This window comes from Dama dama, chromosome 15 (assembly GCF_033118175.1).
Source record: "Dama dama isolate Ldn47 chromosome 15, ASM3311817v1, whole genome shotgun sequence".
NCBI lineage: Eukaryota > Metazoa > Chordata > Mammalia > Artiodactyla > Cervidae > Dama > Dama dama.
Window position 1 is genome coordinate 85431639 of NC_083695.1, and position 18043 is coordinate 85449681.

General features: G+C 43.3%; 1 protein-coding gene across 4 annotated transcripts in view; it reads left to right on the top strand.

Annotated features, from left to right (window-relative positions):
- Positions 1 to 14251: 14251 nt before the first annotated feature.
- The window catches only part of INPP5F (inositol polyphosphate-5-phosphatase F), an 88338-nt gene continuing 84546 nt past the window's right edge, over positions 14252 to 18043 (top strand). The window contains exon 1 of one of the 4 annotated variants that reach the window (XM_061162780.1): positions 14252 to 14517. In XM_061162780.1, coding sequence (XP_061018763.1) covers positions 14421 to 14517 — 97 coding nt within the window. In that variant the 5' untranslated portion in view covers positions 14252 to 14420. The remainder of the gene's footprint in view (positions 14518 to 18043) is intronic. The other 3 variants (XM_061162779.1, XR_009696158.1, XM_061162777.1) reach the window with 3 other exon arrangements.

Genomic DNA, 18043 nt, shown 5'->3' on the forward strand with positions numbered 1-18043 from the left:
CTTCACTCTCTGCCATAAGTGTGGTGTCATCTGCCTATCTGAGGTTATTGATATTTCTCCCGGCAATCTTGATTCCAGCTTGTGATTCTTCCAGCCCAGCGTTTCTCATGATGTACTCTGCATATAAGTTAAATAAGCAGGGTGACAATATACCGCCTTGACGCACTCCTTTTCCTATTTGGAACCAGTCTGTTGTTCCATGTCCAGTTCTCACTGTTGCTTCCTGACCTGCATACAGGTTTCTCAAGAGGCAGGTCAGGTGGTCTGGTATTCCCATCTCTTTCAGAATTTTCCACTAATATATTAGTATATGTTAATCATTTGAGGTAAGAGCATCGGAATCATACATACTAACATATTTCATCTTTAGTATATATTGATATATGGGCCTCACAGGTGGTGCAGTGGTAAAGAATCTGCCTGCTAAAGCAGGAGACACAGGAGACTCGGTTTCCATCTCTGGGTTGGGAAGATCCCCTGGGGAAGGAAATGGCAACCCACTCCAGTATTCTTGCCTGTATATTCTCATGGACAGAGGAACTTGGTAGTAGGGCTACGGTCCGTGGGGTGACAGACTCGGCCATGACTGAGCACAGACACATGTATGTTAATATATATGTAGTAGGTGTATCATATATGTGTTAAAATATATGTAATATGTTAGAAATCTCTCAGGATGAGGTCTAGAGGGGAACACTTTACACATAAAGTACATTTTTAAAAAGTTATACAATAAGAATTCTTTAACACTTTATAGCTTAGGACACCGTTTCAAAGACGAATTCAGAGGAGGAGCCAAGATGGCGGAGGAGTAGGACGGGGAGACCCCTTTCTCTCCTACAAATTCATCAAAAGAATAACTGAACACAGAGCAAACTTCGCAAAACACCTTCTGATCGCTAGCTGAGGTCATCAGGCGCCCAGAAAAGCAGCCCATTGTCTTCGAAAGGAGGTAGGACAAAATATAAAAGATAAAAAGTGAGACAAAAGAGCTACAGACGGAGATCCGTCCCGGGAAGTCTTAGGCGGCATTGCTTGGGGTAGGGTCCGGGCCTGAGTGCCCTGAGGACAATCGGAGGGAGCTTCTGTGAGTTGCCAACTTGAACTGTGGGAGACCAGAAGAAGGAGAGTAAATTAACCGGCCCGAACACACTGCCGGCCGTTCGCAGAACAAAGAGACCGAGAAAGTCCAGAGAAGAGCACGCAGTCTGCGGACCGGCCCAGCCCCGCCGGAGGCAGGAGGCAGGGGGGAGGGGAAGGTCGCGGCGAGACACAGGGCGCAGGCACCCGACCGGCGCGGGCGGGGACTGGGGCTGGGGACGCGGAGGGCAGAAGGCGCGCGCACCCGACTGGCGCCAGCGGAAACTGAGATTGGGTCCGTGGAAGGGAGTGGGCGCACCACACCTGGGGAGAGTGCGCCCACCAAGCCCCTGGCTGCCTGGACCGCTCTGACGGGGAAGGCGCAGAGAGCAGGCGCAGCTTTTCCTTCCGCGCTTTTGTGGAACACCCGAGGGCTGGAACCTCGCGCAGCGCGGGGCGCGCTCCATATAGAACAGCCGGGAGCCTGAGCGGCGCAGACGGAGAGGGCAGCGTCAGCCCCTCCCGGCAGCGCCAGCCCGTCCCCGCAGCGCAAGCCCGTCCCCACAGCGACAGCCCCTCCCCGCGGAGCTACAGAACTAGCTACCTGAATAAGAGTCCACCTCCGCCCGCCTGTGTCAGGGCGGAAATGAGGCTCTGAAGAGACCGGCAAACGGAAGCCAAATAAACAAAGGGAACCGCTTCAGAAGGGACTGGTGCAACAGATTAAAATCCCTCTAGAAAACACTGACTACACCGGAGGAGCCTGTAGATATCGAGAAGTGTAAGCTGGAACGAGGAGCTATCTGAAACTGAGCCAAACCCACACTGACCATAACAGCTCCAGAGAAACTCCTAGATATAATTTTACTTTTCTCTCTCTTTTTTTTTCTTTTTTTCTCTTTTTTTAATTTTTTCTCTTTTATTTTCCTTTAAAATCCCCTATTACTCCCCCATTACTCCTTAACTTTCATTTCTATAGATTTTTATGATTTTTTTTAATTAGGGGAAAAAATTTTTTTTTCTTTTTCTTTTTTTTTCTTTTTTCTTCTTTTTTTTCTTTCCTTTTTCTCTTCTATTTTCTATTTTTCTTTTTCTCTTATTTCTTTTAAAGTCCTCTAGTACTCCTCTACTACTCCTTAATTTTCATTTTCAATACACTATAACCTTACAAAAAAAAAAAGAAGAGAAGCCCTATTTTTAAATTGAAGATTATTCTCTCCCAATCTTGACTCTCCGTTTTCTACCTCAGAACACCTCTATTTCCTCCTTTCCCCTTCTCTTCCCAATCCGATTCTGTGAATCTTTGTAGGTGACTGGGCTACGGAGAACACTCTGGGAACAGACAGCTGCGTAGATCTGTCTCTCTCCTCTTGAGTCCGCTTTTTTCTCCTCCTGCTCATCTCTATCTCCCTCCTCCCTCTCCTCTTCTTCATGTAACTCTGTGAACCTCTCTGGGTGTCCCTAACGGGGGAGAATCTTTTAGCCATTAACCTAGAAGTTTTCTTATCAGGGCTGTATAGTTGGAGAAGTCCTGAGACTACAGGAAGAATAAAACTGAAATCCAGAGGCAGGAGACTTAAGCCCCAAACCTGAAAACACCAGAAAACTCCTGACTACATGGAACTTTAAGTAATAAGTGACTGTCCAAAAGCCTTCATACCTACACTGAAACCAACCACCACCCAAGAGCCAATAAGTTTTAGAGCAAGACATACCATGCAAATTCTCCAGCAACGCAGGAACATAGCCCTGAACATCAACATACAGGCTGCCCAAGGTCACACCTAACACATAGACCCATCTCAAAACTCATTACTGGGCACTCCATTGCTCTCCAAAGAGAAGAAATCAAGTTCCATGCACCAGAACACTGACACAAGCTTCCCTAACCAGGAAACCTTGACAAGCCAATCGTCTAACCCTACCCACTGGGTTAATCCTCCACAATAAAAAGGAACCACAGACCTCCAGAATACAGAAAGCCCACTCCAGATACAGCAATCTAAACAAGATGAAAAGGCAAAGAAATACCCAACAGGTAAAAGAACATGAAAAATGCCTACCAAGTCAAACAAAAGAGGAGGAGATAGGGAATCTACCTGAAAAAGAATTTAGAATAATGATAATAAAAATGATCCAAAATCTTGAAAACAAAATGGAGTTACAGATAAATAGCCTGGAAACAAAGATTGAAAAGATGCAAGAAATCTTTAATAAAGACCTAGAAGAAATAAAAAAGAGTCAGTTAAAAATGAATAATGCAATGAATGAGATCAGAAACACTCTGGAGGGAACCAAGAGTAGAATAACGGAGGCAGAAGATAGGAAAAGTGAGGTAGAAGATAAAATGATGGAAATAAATGAAGCAGAGAGGAAAAAAGAAAAAAGGATCAAAAGAAATGAGGACAACCTCAGGGACCTCTGGGACACTGTGAAACGCCCCAACATTCGAATCATAGGAGTCCCAGAAGAAGAAGACAAAAAGAAAGGCCATGAGAAAATACTCGAGGAGATAATAGCTGAAAACTTCCCTAAAATGGGGAAGGAAATAGCCACCCAAGTCCAAGAAACCCAGAGAGTCCCAAACAGGATAAACCGAAGGCGAAACACCCCAAGACACATATTAATCAAATTAACAAAGATCAAACACAAAGAACAAATATTAAAAGCAGCAAGGGAGAAACAACAAATAACACACAAAGGGATTCCCATAAGGATAACAGCTGATCTATCAATAGAAACCCTCCAGGCCAGAAGGGAATGGCAGGATATACTTAAGGTAATGAAAGAGAATAACCTACAACCTAGATTACTGTACCCAGCAAGGATCTCATTCAGATATGAAGGAGAATTCAAAAGCTTTACAGACAAGCAAAAGCTGAGAGAATTCAGCACCACCAAACCAGCTCTTCAACAAATGCTAAAGGATCTTCTCTAGACAGGAAACACAGAAAGGTTGTATAAACGTGAACCCAAAACAACAAAGTAAATGGCAACGGGACCACACTTATCAATAATTACCTTAAATGTAAATGGGTTGAATGCCCCAACCAAAAGACAAAGATTGGCTGAATGGATACAAAAACAAGACCCCTATATATGCTGTCTACAAGAGACCCACCTCAAAACAAGAGACACATACAGACTAAAAGTGAAGGGCTAGAAAAAAATATTTCATGCAAACGGAGACCAAAAGAAAGCAGGAGTCGCAATACTCATATCAGATAAAATAGACTTTCAAATAAAGGATGTGAAAAGAGTCAAATAAGGACACTACATAATGATCAAAGGATCAATCAAAGAAGAAGATATAACAATTATAAGTATATATGCACCCAACATAGGAGCACCACAATATGTGCGGCAAACACTAACGAGTATGAAAGAGGAAAATAATAGTAACACAATAATAGTGGGAGACTTTAATACCCCACTCACAACTATGGATAGATCAACTAAACAGAAAATTAACAAGGAAACACAAACCTTAAATGACACAATGGACCAGCTAGACCTAATTGATATCTATAGGACATTTCACCCCAAAACAATCAACTTCACCTTTTTCTCAAGTGCACACGGAACATTCTCCAGAATAGATCACATCCTGGGCCATAAATCTGGTCTTGGAAAATTCAAAAAAATTGAAATCATTCCAGTCATCTTTTCTGACCACAGTGCAGTAAGATTAGATCTCAATTACAGGAAAAAAATTGTTAAAAATTCAAACATATGGAGGCTAAATAACACGCTTCTGAATAACCAACAAATCATAGAAGAAATCAAAAAAGAAATCAAAATATGTATAGAAATGAATGAAAATGAAAACACAACAACCCAAAACCTATGGGACACTGTAAAAGCAGTGCTAAGGGGAAGGTTCATAGCATTACAGGCTTACATCAAGAAACAAGAAAAAAAACAAATAAATAACCTAACTCTACACCTAAAGAAATTAGAGAAGGAAGAAATGAAGAACCCCAGGGTTAGCAGAAGGAAAGAAATCTTAAAAATTAGGGCAGAAATAAATGCAAAAGAAACTAAAGAGACCATAGCAAAAATCAACAAAGCTAAAAGCTGGTTTTTTGAAAAAATAAACAAAATTGACAAACCATTAGCAAGACTCATTAAGAAACAAAGAGAGAAGAACCAAATTAATAAAATTAGAAATGAAAATGGAGAGATCACAACAGACAACACTGAAATACAAAGGATCCTAAGAGACTACTACCAGCAGCTCTATGCCAATAAAATGGACAACTTGGATGAAATGGAAAAATTCTTAGAAAAGTATAACTTTCCAAAACTGAATCAGGAAGAAATAGAAGATCTTAACAGACCCATCACAAGCAAGGAAATCGAAACTGTAATCAAAAATCTTCCAGCAAACAAAAGCCCAGGACCAGATGGCTTCACAGCTGAATTCTACCAAAAATTTAGAGAAGAGCTAACACCTATCTTACTCAAACTCTTCCAGAAAATTGCAGATGAAGGTAAGCTTCCAAACTCATTCTATGAGGCCACCATCACCCTAATTCCAAAACCAGACAAAGATGCCACAAAAAAAGAAAATTACAGGCCAATATCACTGATGAACATAGATGCAAAAATCCTTAACAAAATTCTAGCAAACAGAATCCAACAACATATTAAAAAAATCATACACCATGACCAAGTGGGCTTTAACCCAGGAATGCAAGGATTCTTTAATATCCGCAAATCAATCAATGTAATACACCACATTAACAAATTGAAAGATAAAAACCATATGATTATCTCAATAGATGCAGAGAAAGCCTTTGACAAAATTCAACACTCATTTATGATTAAAACTCTCCAAAAAGCAGGAATAGAAGGAACATACCTCAACATAATAAAAGCTATATATGACAAACCCACAGCAAGCATCACCCTCAATGGTGAAAAATTGAAGGCATTTCCCCTGAAATCAGGAACAAGACAAGGGTGCCCACTCTCACCACTACTATTCAACATAGTGTTGGAAGTTCTGGCCACAGCAATCAGAGCAGAAAAAGAAGTAAAAGGGATCCAGATAGGAAAAGAAGAAGTGAAACTCTCACTGTTTGCAGATGACATGATCCTCTACGTAGAAAACCCTAAAGACTTTACCAGAAAATTACTAGAGCTAATCAATGAATATAGTAAAGTTGCAGGATATAAAATTAACACACAGAAATCCCTTGCATTCCTATATACTAACAATGAAAAAACAGAAAGAGAAATTAAGGAAACAATACCATTCACCATTGCAACAAAAAGAATAAAATACTTAGGAGTACATCTACCTAAAGAAACAAAAGACCTATACATAGAAAACTATAAAACACTGATGAAAGAAATCAAAGAGGACACAAACAGATGGAGAAACATACCGTGTTCATGGATTGGAAGAATTAATATTGTCAAAATGGCTATTCTACCCAAAGCTGTCTATAGAGTCAATGCAATCCCTATCAAGCTACCAACGATATTTTTCACAGAACTAGAACAAATAATTTCACAATTTGTATGGAAATACAAAAAACCTCGAATAGCCAAAGTAATCTTGAGAAAGAAGAATGGAACTGGAGGAATCAACCTGCCTGACTTCAGACTCTACTACAAAGCCACAGTCATCAAGACAGTATGGTACTGGCACAAAGACAGAAATATAGATCAATGGAACAGAATAGAAAGCCCAGAGATAAATCCACGAACCTATGGACACCTTATCTTTGACAAAGGAGGCAAGGATATACAATGGAAAAAAGACAACCTCTTTAACAAGTGGTGCTGGGAAAACTGGTCAACCACTTGTAAAAGAATGAAACTAGAACACTTTCTAACACCATACACAAAAATAAACTCAAAATGGATTAAAGATCTAAATGTAAGACCAGAAACTATAAAACTCCTAGAGGAGAACATAGGCAAAACACTCTCCGACATAAACCACAGCAAGATCCTCTATGACCCACCTCCCAGAATATTGGAAATAAAAGCAAAACTAAACAAATGGGACCTAATGAAACTTAAAAGCTTTTGCACTACAAAGGAAACTATTAGTAAGGTGAAAAGACAGCCCTCAGATTGGGAGAAAATAATAGCAAATGAAGAAACAGACAAAGGATTAATCTCAAAAATATACAAGCAACTCCTGAAGCTCAATTCCAGAAAAATAAATGACCCAATCAAAAAATGGGCCAAAGAACTAAACAGACATTTCTCCAAAGAAGACATACAGATGGCTAACAAACACATGAAAAGATGCTCAACATCACTCATTATCAGAGAAATGCAAATCAAAACCACAATGAGGTACCATTACACGCCAGTCAGGATGGCTGCTATCCAAAAGTCTACAAGCAATAAATGCTGGAGAGGGTGTGGAGAAAAGGGAACCCCCTTACACTGTTGGTGGGAATGCAAACTAGTACAGCCGCTATGGAAAACAGTGTGGAGATTTCTTAAAAAACTGGAAATAGAACTGCCATATGACCCAGCAATCCCATTTCTGGGCATACACACTGAGGAAACCAGATCTGAAAGAGACACGTGCACGCCAATGTTCATCGCAGCACTGTTTATGATAGCCAGGACATGGAAGCAACCTAGATGCCCATCAGCAGATGAATGGATAAGGAAGCTGTGGTACATATACACCATGGAATATTACTCAGCCGTTAAAAAGAATTCATTTGAACCAGTCCTAATGAGATGGATGAAGCTGGAGCCCCTTATACAGAGTGAAGTAAGCCAGAAAGATAAAGAACATTACAGCATACTATCACATATATATGGAATTTAGAAAGATGGTAACGATAACCCTATATGCGAAACAGAAAAAGAGACACAGAAATACAGAACAGACTTTTGAACTCTGTGGGAGAATGTGAGGGTGGGATATTTCAAAAGAACAGCATGTATACTATCTATGGTGAAACAGATCACCAGCCCAGGTGGGATGCATGAGACAAGTGCTCCAGCCTGGTGCACTGGGAGGACTCGGGGGAATCGGGTGGAGAGGGAGGTGGGAGGGGGGATCGGGATGGGGAATACGTGTAAATCCATGGCTGATTCATATCAATGTATGACAAAACCCCAAAAAAAAAAAAATAATAAATTATATATAGCCACAAAAAAAAACAAAGACGAATTTGCTTAATCCTGACATAAACTTCTGAAGAAAGTTATATATATATATATATTTTTAATTTATTTATTCTTAATTTGAGGATAATTGCTTTACCATATTCTGTTGGTTTCTGCCATACAGCAATAGGAATCAGCTATAGGTATATATATGTCCCCTCCCTCCCACCTCCCACCCCAGCCCACCCCTCTATGTTGTCATAGAGCACCAGATTTGAGCTCCCTGCTTCATACAGCAAATTCCCACTGGCTATCTGTTTTACATACGGTAATGTATATGCTTCCATGTTACTCTCAATTTGTCTTATGACAGTTTTATATTTTATCTCCATTCTACATAAGGGAAATTGACTTGGAGAGCCGGGAGATTTGCCCAAGTCCATCAGGCTTCCATTAATAGGGGTAGTGGGCAGGGACCTAGGGCTCTGCTAGCTATCTGTTGGGGCTAGGATGGGGGTGAGGGTAGAGAGAACAGGCAAGAGAGTTCATCTAAACTGCCTGCCTCCTGACACGGATCCTTCCTTTCTGTCTCTCTCCATTCCTTTGGACTTCTCAGCTCCAAGCTCGACAGGCAGAACAGTAAGTAATTTGCTCCAAATAGGCCAGGTCGGCAGAAAACAAGGGGCTGGTGTTGCTTTAGGGAATGCCTTCAGATCCAGAGCTTGTCCATCTCTGCAGGCAGAGTTCCCTGACGCTTGCTCTCCTCCTCTGAGCCAGATTTCCAAACATGAAATCACAACAGAAGGAAAGTCCAGATATTAGTCAGTGGCCTTGAAATGTAAGAGCCCCAGATAAAATTGCTTATGGGCCATGATTTTTTCCCATCGAAAATAAAAATAGTTTTGCAGAATCCCAAGGGAGAAATAGGCCCATGCAGAAGTGATGGCATAGACTTGTTAGTGTCTGAGTGTCCCCAGCCTGTCCCCTTTTTCCCACAGCTGGAGAGCTAGCCAGTTTAGCCTTCTATTTTTTCCCCCCTCTCCCACCCTCCAAGGAGGGCCAGTCCTCTCTACAGGAAATAAACCTGAGTCACCATGCAAGCGTGTTCAGTTGCTCAGTCGCTCAGTCGTGTCCTACTCTTTGCAAGCCCACAGACTGTGTAGTCCATCAGGCTCCTCTGCCCATGGAATTCTCCAGGCAAGAGTGGGTTGCCATTCCCTTCTCCAGGGGAATTTTCCCGACCCAGGGATCAAACCCAAGTTGCCTGCATCGCAGGGGGATTCTTTACCATCTGAGCACTGGGGAAGACATGGGCCTCATTAAAAACATCACCTTGGAGACTCTGCAAATCACATTGGATTATTCGCTGCCCCCACTCTCCAACCCTACATACCCCTTACTCCCTATGTTCATCCAGTCAGGAGCAGCCCAAACCTCCTTTCCCCCAACACACACCCTTCACTGTGTTTCTGCAGGCTCTTTGAAGAATTGATGTAAAATTCAGGGAAAAGAATGGAGTAGTATTAGGAAAATCCAAACCCTCAATTTCCTTGTCACTAGTGCTACTCTCATGAAAAGGTGAAACACTGTGAACGATTATTATTTAACCAGCAGAAAAAACAATTGGTTGAAAATGCACTGTGCAGCTTTTCCAAAGATGTACCAAATTTCTCCAGTCTACAGTCCATGGGGTCGCAAAGAGTCAGACACGACTGAGCGACTAAGTACACACACACAATTCTACCTCTACCCCACCACCAGCCCTGTCACCATTGCTTTCCTGTGCAGCACAAAGCCTTCTCTGAAAAACCTTAAAAATGACTATCTAACAGAAGGCATTATTGACAGTTGCTACTGATTTACGATGGTAAAGGCCCCAACAGGCCATCAGCTTGAGAATTAAAATTGGCAGAGGATGAACAAGCCACAGCTATTGCTGCGGTTTAAGAAAAGGTGGTAAAGGAAAAACTCTTCCTTATATTATATTCAAAAGAGGATACAGGGCAGAAAAATGGCTTATATACTTAACTACAGCTCACTTTGACAGCATTTAAGGTGTTAGGAAAACTCAAATATTAGGTAGTGTGTGTAGAATAAAAAGAGCTATGCCCTGGATTCCTGACTTGTCAAGGCGAAAGGTTCTAAATCCTTAGGTAATAAGTTACCTAAAAATATATTTGTGTGTGCGGTGGAAGAATACGTTTTGGACACACACATATTTAACTCTGTATTTTAATTTGCGGCATTAAAAACACATTTAAAAAATCAAAAGAATATACAGAAATATAAAGTGAAAATTAAGTTTCTATTCTCCTTCAGGCCATTCCTGAGTGTCCCTCCCAACCTCTATTCCCATTCCTCAGAAGTAATCACACTTCCTGTGTTTTGTTTCAGAAATGTCCTGGGCTTATAAAAACATATCTCTCCCACTCTCCCCCTTAAAAGCCCAAATGGGATACATTAAAGTACTGCTTTTCAACTTGGACCTTTTCTATTTAACAGTATCCTTTTTTTTTTTTTTTAATTAGCTTATTTAGAACTCCCTAATTTTTAAGCTATTTTTAAAACTGAAAAATAAATGCATAATGGAGAGGAAGTGAGAGACAGCTGTTTTTGGACAAATATGAAATTATCACTGTAAAAGGCTAATTATCTTTCCTCTGGAAGGAGAAAGACGAGATACAGAAAACACATTTCATTCCCCTCCCCACTCCTCTCTCTCTCACACACACAGACACACATGCAAAAGCATTATCACTGGTTTAAACAATAATGTGGGTCCTTGACAAGTCTGTCAGACTGTACAACTAAAAAGCCAGAACTTATTAACCCCCAAAGTATAACAATGGAGGAGAGATGATCTTCTCTATTAAACAAAAGTATCTCTCATTTAGACCAATGTTAACTGTTTCGAGAGGGACTTCGAGTCCTTTCTTCCAGTGCTTCTCAAATGAACAATATTACATATGTTAAAGGTCCAAAATGGTTGTTACAATTTCCAGTTGTCCTTCATAAAGTTATGGGAGGAGATATGGCAGTCAAATCCAGGAAAAATTGGTGATGATTGGTTAAATGTGAAAACTTGGCTTGTGAGTATCTTAGGCTCTTAATGGTCCCAACTACTGACTGAAGAAATCAGCAGTCTCCTGGCAGGCAGAATATACATTAAAAAATATATATCTTCTTTGGAAGATTTCTCATGTACAAATAATACTGAAGAATGTTCTTGTAGACAAACAGCATACAAGACTATAGACAAGTAGACAGAAGATGATGTTAAAAGTCAAATTTCACCATAGGACACTAGAATCTAATGAGAACCCCCAAATCTCAGAAACAGTAAATGTGAGAATGAAAACAAATGGATAAGAAGAGTTGAGTCATTTACCATTATTATTTGTGTGAGTTTAACCATGTGGACACATGTCCTCACATTCACTGATTTTAAGGTTGGAAGAACCCTCAGTGATCATCTCTTTTAATAAGGAAACCGACACTATCACACAGAACAGGCTAGAACCTAACTTCCTAGTGGACATACTTAAATTAGTATAAATGTATGATACATGTAAAGATACATAATATACATGATGGTCATTCGTGCTTAAAAAACAGCATCACATGAACCTTCTACCATAAACTGGGTGGCATCCTTCAAGGGCAGGAAGGCCTAGAATTGGGAAGTTGGAGGAGAGTGATGAAGGATGGGGAGACCAGCCGGGTCTGGTAGAGTTGGGAGCACCTGGCAGGTAAGCAGTATCCGAAGTTCAGGAAGTCTCTAGCGGACAAGGCAAGGCAGCTGTGGCAGGAAACTGAGGGACAGCACTAGAGACACAGTGTTTACTCTTTCCACTCACTCTGCTTGGCCAGGCCAGGGCTCCAGCTACCCTAAAGTCAAGCATCCTTTCAGAGTGACAGGAAGAGGGCCATGTGCATCTGTGTCAGATATTCCAGGAGCATCTTCAGCGTTTCTCTCTCGTAAGGGCTCTGCTTGTTAAACCTGGATTTACATACAGGTCATAAACCCCATTCCTGGGTATTAGTTGATGACTGATGGGTGTGTTCTACTAAGCTGCTGTCAGGCAGATTTTTCCAATTAATTTCATTTAAAACAGTGGTGCTTAATCCTGGCTACACATCAGAATACTCTGGGGAGCTTAGAGAAAGAAAATACTGCTGCCAGAACCCATCTAAATTCTGCTTTAATTGTTCTGAGATCCATTGGTAAATTTGAAAAACTCCTTAGGTGATTCTAACAAGTAGCCAGGACTGGAATCACTGATTTAAAACATCGGGGAAAGTTTCAATCAACTAATCAGTTGTTTCAAAATGGTTACGGTAGCATTATTTTCTTCACATCTGGCAATATGATTAAAAAATAATGAAGTAATTTACAGAACATCCTGTCTTCATATGACTTTCTCACTATCTACTCCTTGTTGCTAAGGAAAGTCAACAGATGACTGAATTCAATAATAAATCTGAAACTGATGGCTCCACCGATTCTTCATCATCTTAACTGCCATTATCTTCTTTGTCCAACTCACCTCATTTGCCATAGTAATCACTCCTTTTGACCTGCAGACTGAGCTGTCTGGGCAGTCCAAAAGGCATAGTACTTATCAGAGATTCTAGGAGAGTTTGTCATCCTGGGACTTTATGTGCTATGGAAATTCAACAGAGAAATCAGTGTGGACTGGAATAATTAGTAATCTGGAACTCCTTCCTGCTTTTGGGCCCTCTCACTTTTATCTAGCAGAAGGTTAAAAGAATTCCCTTTCTCTTCTACCTTTTGTGTGTTTTACTTGTTTTTTCCTTCTTCCTTTCTAAGGCATTAGAAAAGGCAGGAGATAGGCCTAGAAAAACTCACTGACTTTTTTATAAAACTGTCTTTTAGTTCAGCACCATCTGAGACCAAGACGCCTTCCCAAGATCACACAGCTAGATCACCCCGAGAATGGGACATGGAACTGGGGACCTGACTCCCAAGCGCCATTCTGTTCAATACACCACCTGACCTTTCAAGAGAGATCAAAGATACTCGGGAGGGCCTCCATCTTCCACAGGATGTTCTCCAGACATCTCATCCTTTGTCAAACTAGACCCCTTTTACTTAAATGACATTAAGTCCTCTCACATGCATCCTGTTTAATTCGGGACATGATAGCTTATGAACTTTGCTTTCTTCTGCCTCGTTATTAGAGCCCTGTGCAGCATTCTTGCCTGGAAAATCCCAGGGACAGAGGAGCCTGGTGGGCTGCCGTCTATGGGGTCGCACAGAGTCGGACACGACTGAAGCGACTTAGCAGCAGCAACTGCTGCTAATACTTAATTTCTATTGTTACATGCTTCTTGTTGATTTGCATTTATTGAATGTTTGCTGTTGTCAAATGTCACAAGGTTCTAAGAGGAAATTCCAAAAGAGAAGACGCTCCCGCTCGGAGGAGGAGAGTCTGGTTCTGGATAGACCCCTGCAGCCAGCCCCATGGGTCGCATTTCCCAGCTCTCCTAAGTCTGGGTCTCTGCGGGCAGCTCAGGCCCGGGAACGAGGGGATTTCGGGCTGTATTTGGGGACTTGGCCTGGCTTTTCTCAGAGCTGGTGAAAGTAACAAATGACCTGTCAGCATAGGAAGGAGCGGAGGTCCCAGGAGGGTGCTTACTGCCCCAAAGGCCGCAGAGCAGCGGCGCCGCCAGCCTGACTCAACCAGGCCCGGGGTTCTGACCGTATCAGCCCGGGGAGGGGGGGCGGGGCTTGAGAGGAGGGGTAGGAGGAGGGGGCTGGCCGGAGGGGAGAGACGAGGCAGGAGGAAGAGCCTCGAGGGAGGAACCAGGAGGAGAAAGCCAGAAGAAGCCAGTGAAGAAGGCCGCGGGAAAAGGCAGCAAGAGGAACCGAAAGGTGAACTAGGCGAAAGGGGCGGGGAGGAAACGGGGAGGGGGAGGAGCCTGGGGGAAGTCGTGGGCGTGGCCGCGGAGGAGGTGGGGCAAGGAGGAGCCAGGGGAGGTACCGGGGGCGGGGCCGGGAAAGGGGCGGAGCCGGGGAGAGGCCTCCAAGGCCGCCGCAGCCGCCGCCGCCGCCGGGGCGCATTCTCCTCCCGCTGGTAGGGCAGCCGGGGCGCTTCCTCAGCCGCCGCTCCCTGAAGCGCGGGCTCAGGCGGCCCCGGCCGACGAGGACTGCCCGCGCTAGCCGCCGCCGCCGAGTCGCGGGCGCACCCGAGCCGCCGCCGCCTCCCTCGGCGTCCGGGGCCGGCATGGAGCTCTTCCAAGCTAAGGACCACTACATCCTGCAGCAGGGCGAGCGCGCGCTGTGGTGCAGCCGCCGCGACGGCGGCCTCCAGCTCCGACCGGGTGAGGCTGGCGGCGGAGGGGCGGGGGTCGCCCTGGGCGGGTGGAGGGGGGGCGATGAGGGGGCGCGGCCGGGCCCCTCAGCCGGAGGCTGCGGATCGGGCGCCGCCTGCGGCCGTGGCGGGCGGGGCGGGCGCGAGCTAGGGCGCGAGATCTGTCATTATTTCCTGAGGGGAGGGAGCGCTCGCCGGGCCCCTGCCCCTCCGCGGGGGACAAAGGGCCGACGACCCTCGTCTCTCCGAGCGCGCTTCCGCGTCGAGATCCGCTCCGCTGCCTGCTGAGAGGGGAACCTGAGTCGAGGCGCCCGCAGTCGGGGTCGGGCCGGCGCCCACCAGAAAGTTCGGGCGAGGTGCGCCTGGCCTTAAAGGCCGTCTCCTCTTTGGAGTGCCCTCTGACCCGCCTTCCGGCAAGTTCTGGGTTCGAATCCCGGTCGCGCCAGTTCCCGTAGAAAGTCCTGCCAGAGCTTCAGTCCCTGTTGACATCTCTGTGTTTCTGGTCCCTTATCGTTATAGGCATGACTTCATTCTGATTACCTCATAAGCCCTCGATTTACAGCACTTTTTAAAAAATTTTAGTTTTACAATTAATCTGTAATGTTCAACTTTTAATGTGTATATGTGACTCAATATTGTGCGACACAGTCTCATGGGTCAGTGTTTGGGTGTCGTGTAAGCTGTCATGAGATGCCTCACTCTACAACATTAGTTTGCATTAGGAAAACTAGGTCACAGTGGTGAGTTAAGCAGGACAGTCCCTGCCCTCAGAGAGCTGACAGTCCAGGGGGCGGTTTCTCTGGAGGGGCTCGGTAGCCCCTCCCGGTCGAGGTTGCCGGTCCCTTTTTCTAATCACCGCAGAGATCTGTCATTTTAGGAGATGTGAGAGAATAGAGTTCTTTAAGGAAATCGCGAGAGCATTTCGAGTTTACCTGTAATTCTCGTGTGTAATCTAGACAAAGAATTAAGTGGTATGAATTGGAAAGTATCAAAGGTACAAATCAACCTTTTGTATATATCATAGCAGTTACCATATATAGGAGGGTTTCCAAGGATTTGGTCCCTTAATATATTATTCCCAGTCCTCAAAACAACCTTACCAGGCAGGTGGTGGTATCCTCATTTTCAGGTGAGGAGACAGGTGTGAAAGGTTGAGTAACTTGCTGGAGGTCACAGAGAGGAGAATTGGCCCCCAAGACACTTGCTGACTGGTTCTACTACTTGCATTGGAAGCTCTGGTGGTTGATTTGCTAGAGCAGTGAAGGAGAACTTAGTTGTTGTTTTATTTTTTTTTTCCCTAGTTTTTGGGTGTATTTTCTTGCTATTACGTTTTATTTCCTCTATTCAGAATGGAAGAGAAACTACTGCACCCAGATAAGGTTCTTGATAATCTTGAGACAGACGGTGTTGTAGATAGGCTAATTTTGGCCAGTCTCCAGTCATTCTCTTCTGTTTTTCCTGATTTGATCATTTGCCTGGTCTTTCCCCCCACCCCTGCCCCCAATGTTTGGGGAAGGCTTCAAGTGCAAACTGAGGAAAGGTAGATTGCAAAATTCCCTAGGCTGTCAAAGAGCCAGCTCTTTGGATTCTAAGAGCTTAAAATTAACTATTTCAGCTGGATAGAACTTGACATCATCTTTAACTCACTGGACAGAACACTTTTCTGCACTTCATTTCCTCAGCTATAAAATGAGGGTTTGACTTTTTTGGTCTTTGTACGGTTGTAATGAAACGTTTTTGAAACAATGCCAGTTTAAGTGTTTGTTTGGTGTACCTCTTTGAGGACAAGAATTGACATGTTTCATGGAAAATACTCAGGAAATCTCTAGGTCACTTGTGTGTCAATAGTGAATTGAGGCAGATATAAATAGGGGTGGGTGTGGTTGTCTCCATTTCTAGGGATACTCTCTCCTTTTCTCTCAGCCCCTAAGATTGATAGAGATGAACCAAACTGGTGGAATTACGTGAAAGGAGATAAGTCCTCTAAATAGACGACTTTAAGTGAATTGTTTGTCATTCTGTTTGGTTTGTGTTCATTTCTTGTACACAGAAACCTGTCCAGTCCTAATAGCTTTAGGGATAAGTTGCTCCCCTCCAGTGAAGTAAGTCAGCCCTCTTCCAGGGCTTCCCTGGTGGTTCAGATGGTAAAGAATCTGCCCCCAATGCGGGAGACCTGGGTTCCATCCCTGGGTTGGGAAGATCCCACAGAGAAGGAAATAGCTACCCACTCCATTATTCTTGCCTGAAGAATCCCATGGACAGAGGAGCCTGGCGGGCTACAGTCCATGGGATTGAAAAGAGTCGGACACGATTGAACGACAAATGATGATACTGATTAGGGATAAGTTGCTCCCCTTAAGTGAAGTAAGTCAACTCTTATAGGGTGCTGGCTAGTAGCTTACCTTTCTAGTGGAAGAATACTTAAACCCATACTTCTGAGCTGAGGAAGCTCAGATGGGCTATATAGGCTTAAGACTTGAAGGAAAATTAAGGGAAACCTGGGCCTAGATTTTGAATTAAGCCATGTAATTTGAACTACCATTTATGTATCCAAAGTCCCTATCAGAAGGCAAATTAACTTTTTCCTGAGTAAATTGGTTGTAGTCTTTGCAATTAAGTTTATCACCCTTCTTAGGATATAGCCAACCACAGACTAAAGTAGACCAAAAATAGAGAGGAAGGAAGAGGCCATTATCTTTCAGAAAAGACTGTTTTGATCTTCAGGTGTTCAAGTACATATAGCAAGCAAATAAAGAACCTCATGCTCTTGACTTTAAATAGTTTATCCTTTCTAGTACTCAAGAGCCTTTCTAAAGAATGACTGTAGAATAATGAGCTGACTCGTTGGAAAAGACCCTGATGCTGGGAAAGAGTGAAGGCAAAAGGAGACGGAGTTGGCAGAGGATGAGATAGTTGGATGGCATCACTGACTCAATGGACGTGAGTTTGAGCGAGCTCCGGGAGATAGTGGAGGACAGAGGAGCCTGGTGTGTTGCAGTCCATGGGATTGCAAAGAGTCAGACATGACTTAGCAACTGTACAACAACTAAAAAATGGAATAATGTCTTTTTAATTGTTAAGGTTTTTCAGGTCTCTGAACACTAACTTACAATTCTCCATTTTATTGGATCATTTCCCTCTGCTTTTACAGTCAGTTTTGCTATTGTTTGTAATTAAAGCATTTACGATCTTTCATAGTTTCTTATTGATTATTCAGCTGAATATATTACTAGCCAGCTCCCTTTTGTTTCTAAAGGGCAGTATCATAAAACCAAAAGAGCCTGTGAACATCGTGATTTTTATGTTTGTGGCTATTGAACAACCTGAAACAGTACTCTTTTCTAGTGGCATCAGATGATCATTATTGATATTTAAGGTTAAAATGACCATTTCCTTAGCTTCCAATGTTTGTTGCTGTTGGTCCCTTTTCCTTATTTTGTAAGATCCAGTTTGGATGCCACCCCTTCTTTGTGCTTACCATAGTCTGCATTCCTGGGGCAGAATTATTGGTGACCTTTTTGTGTTTCCAGGTGTTT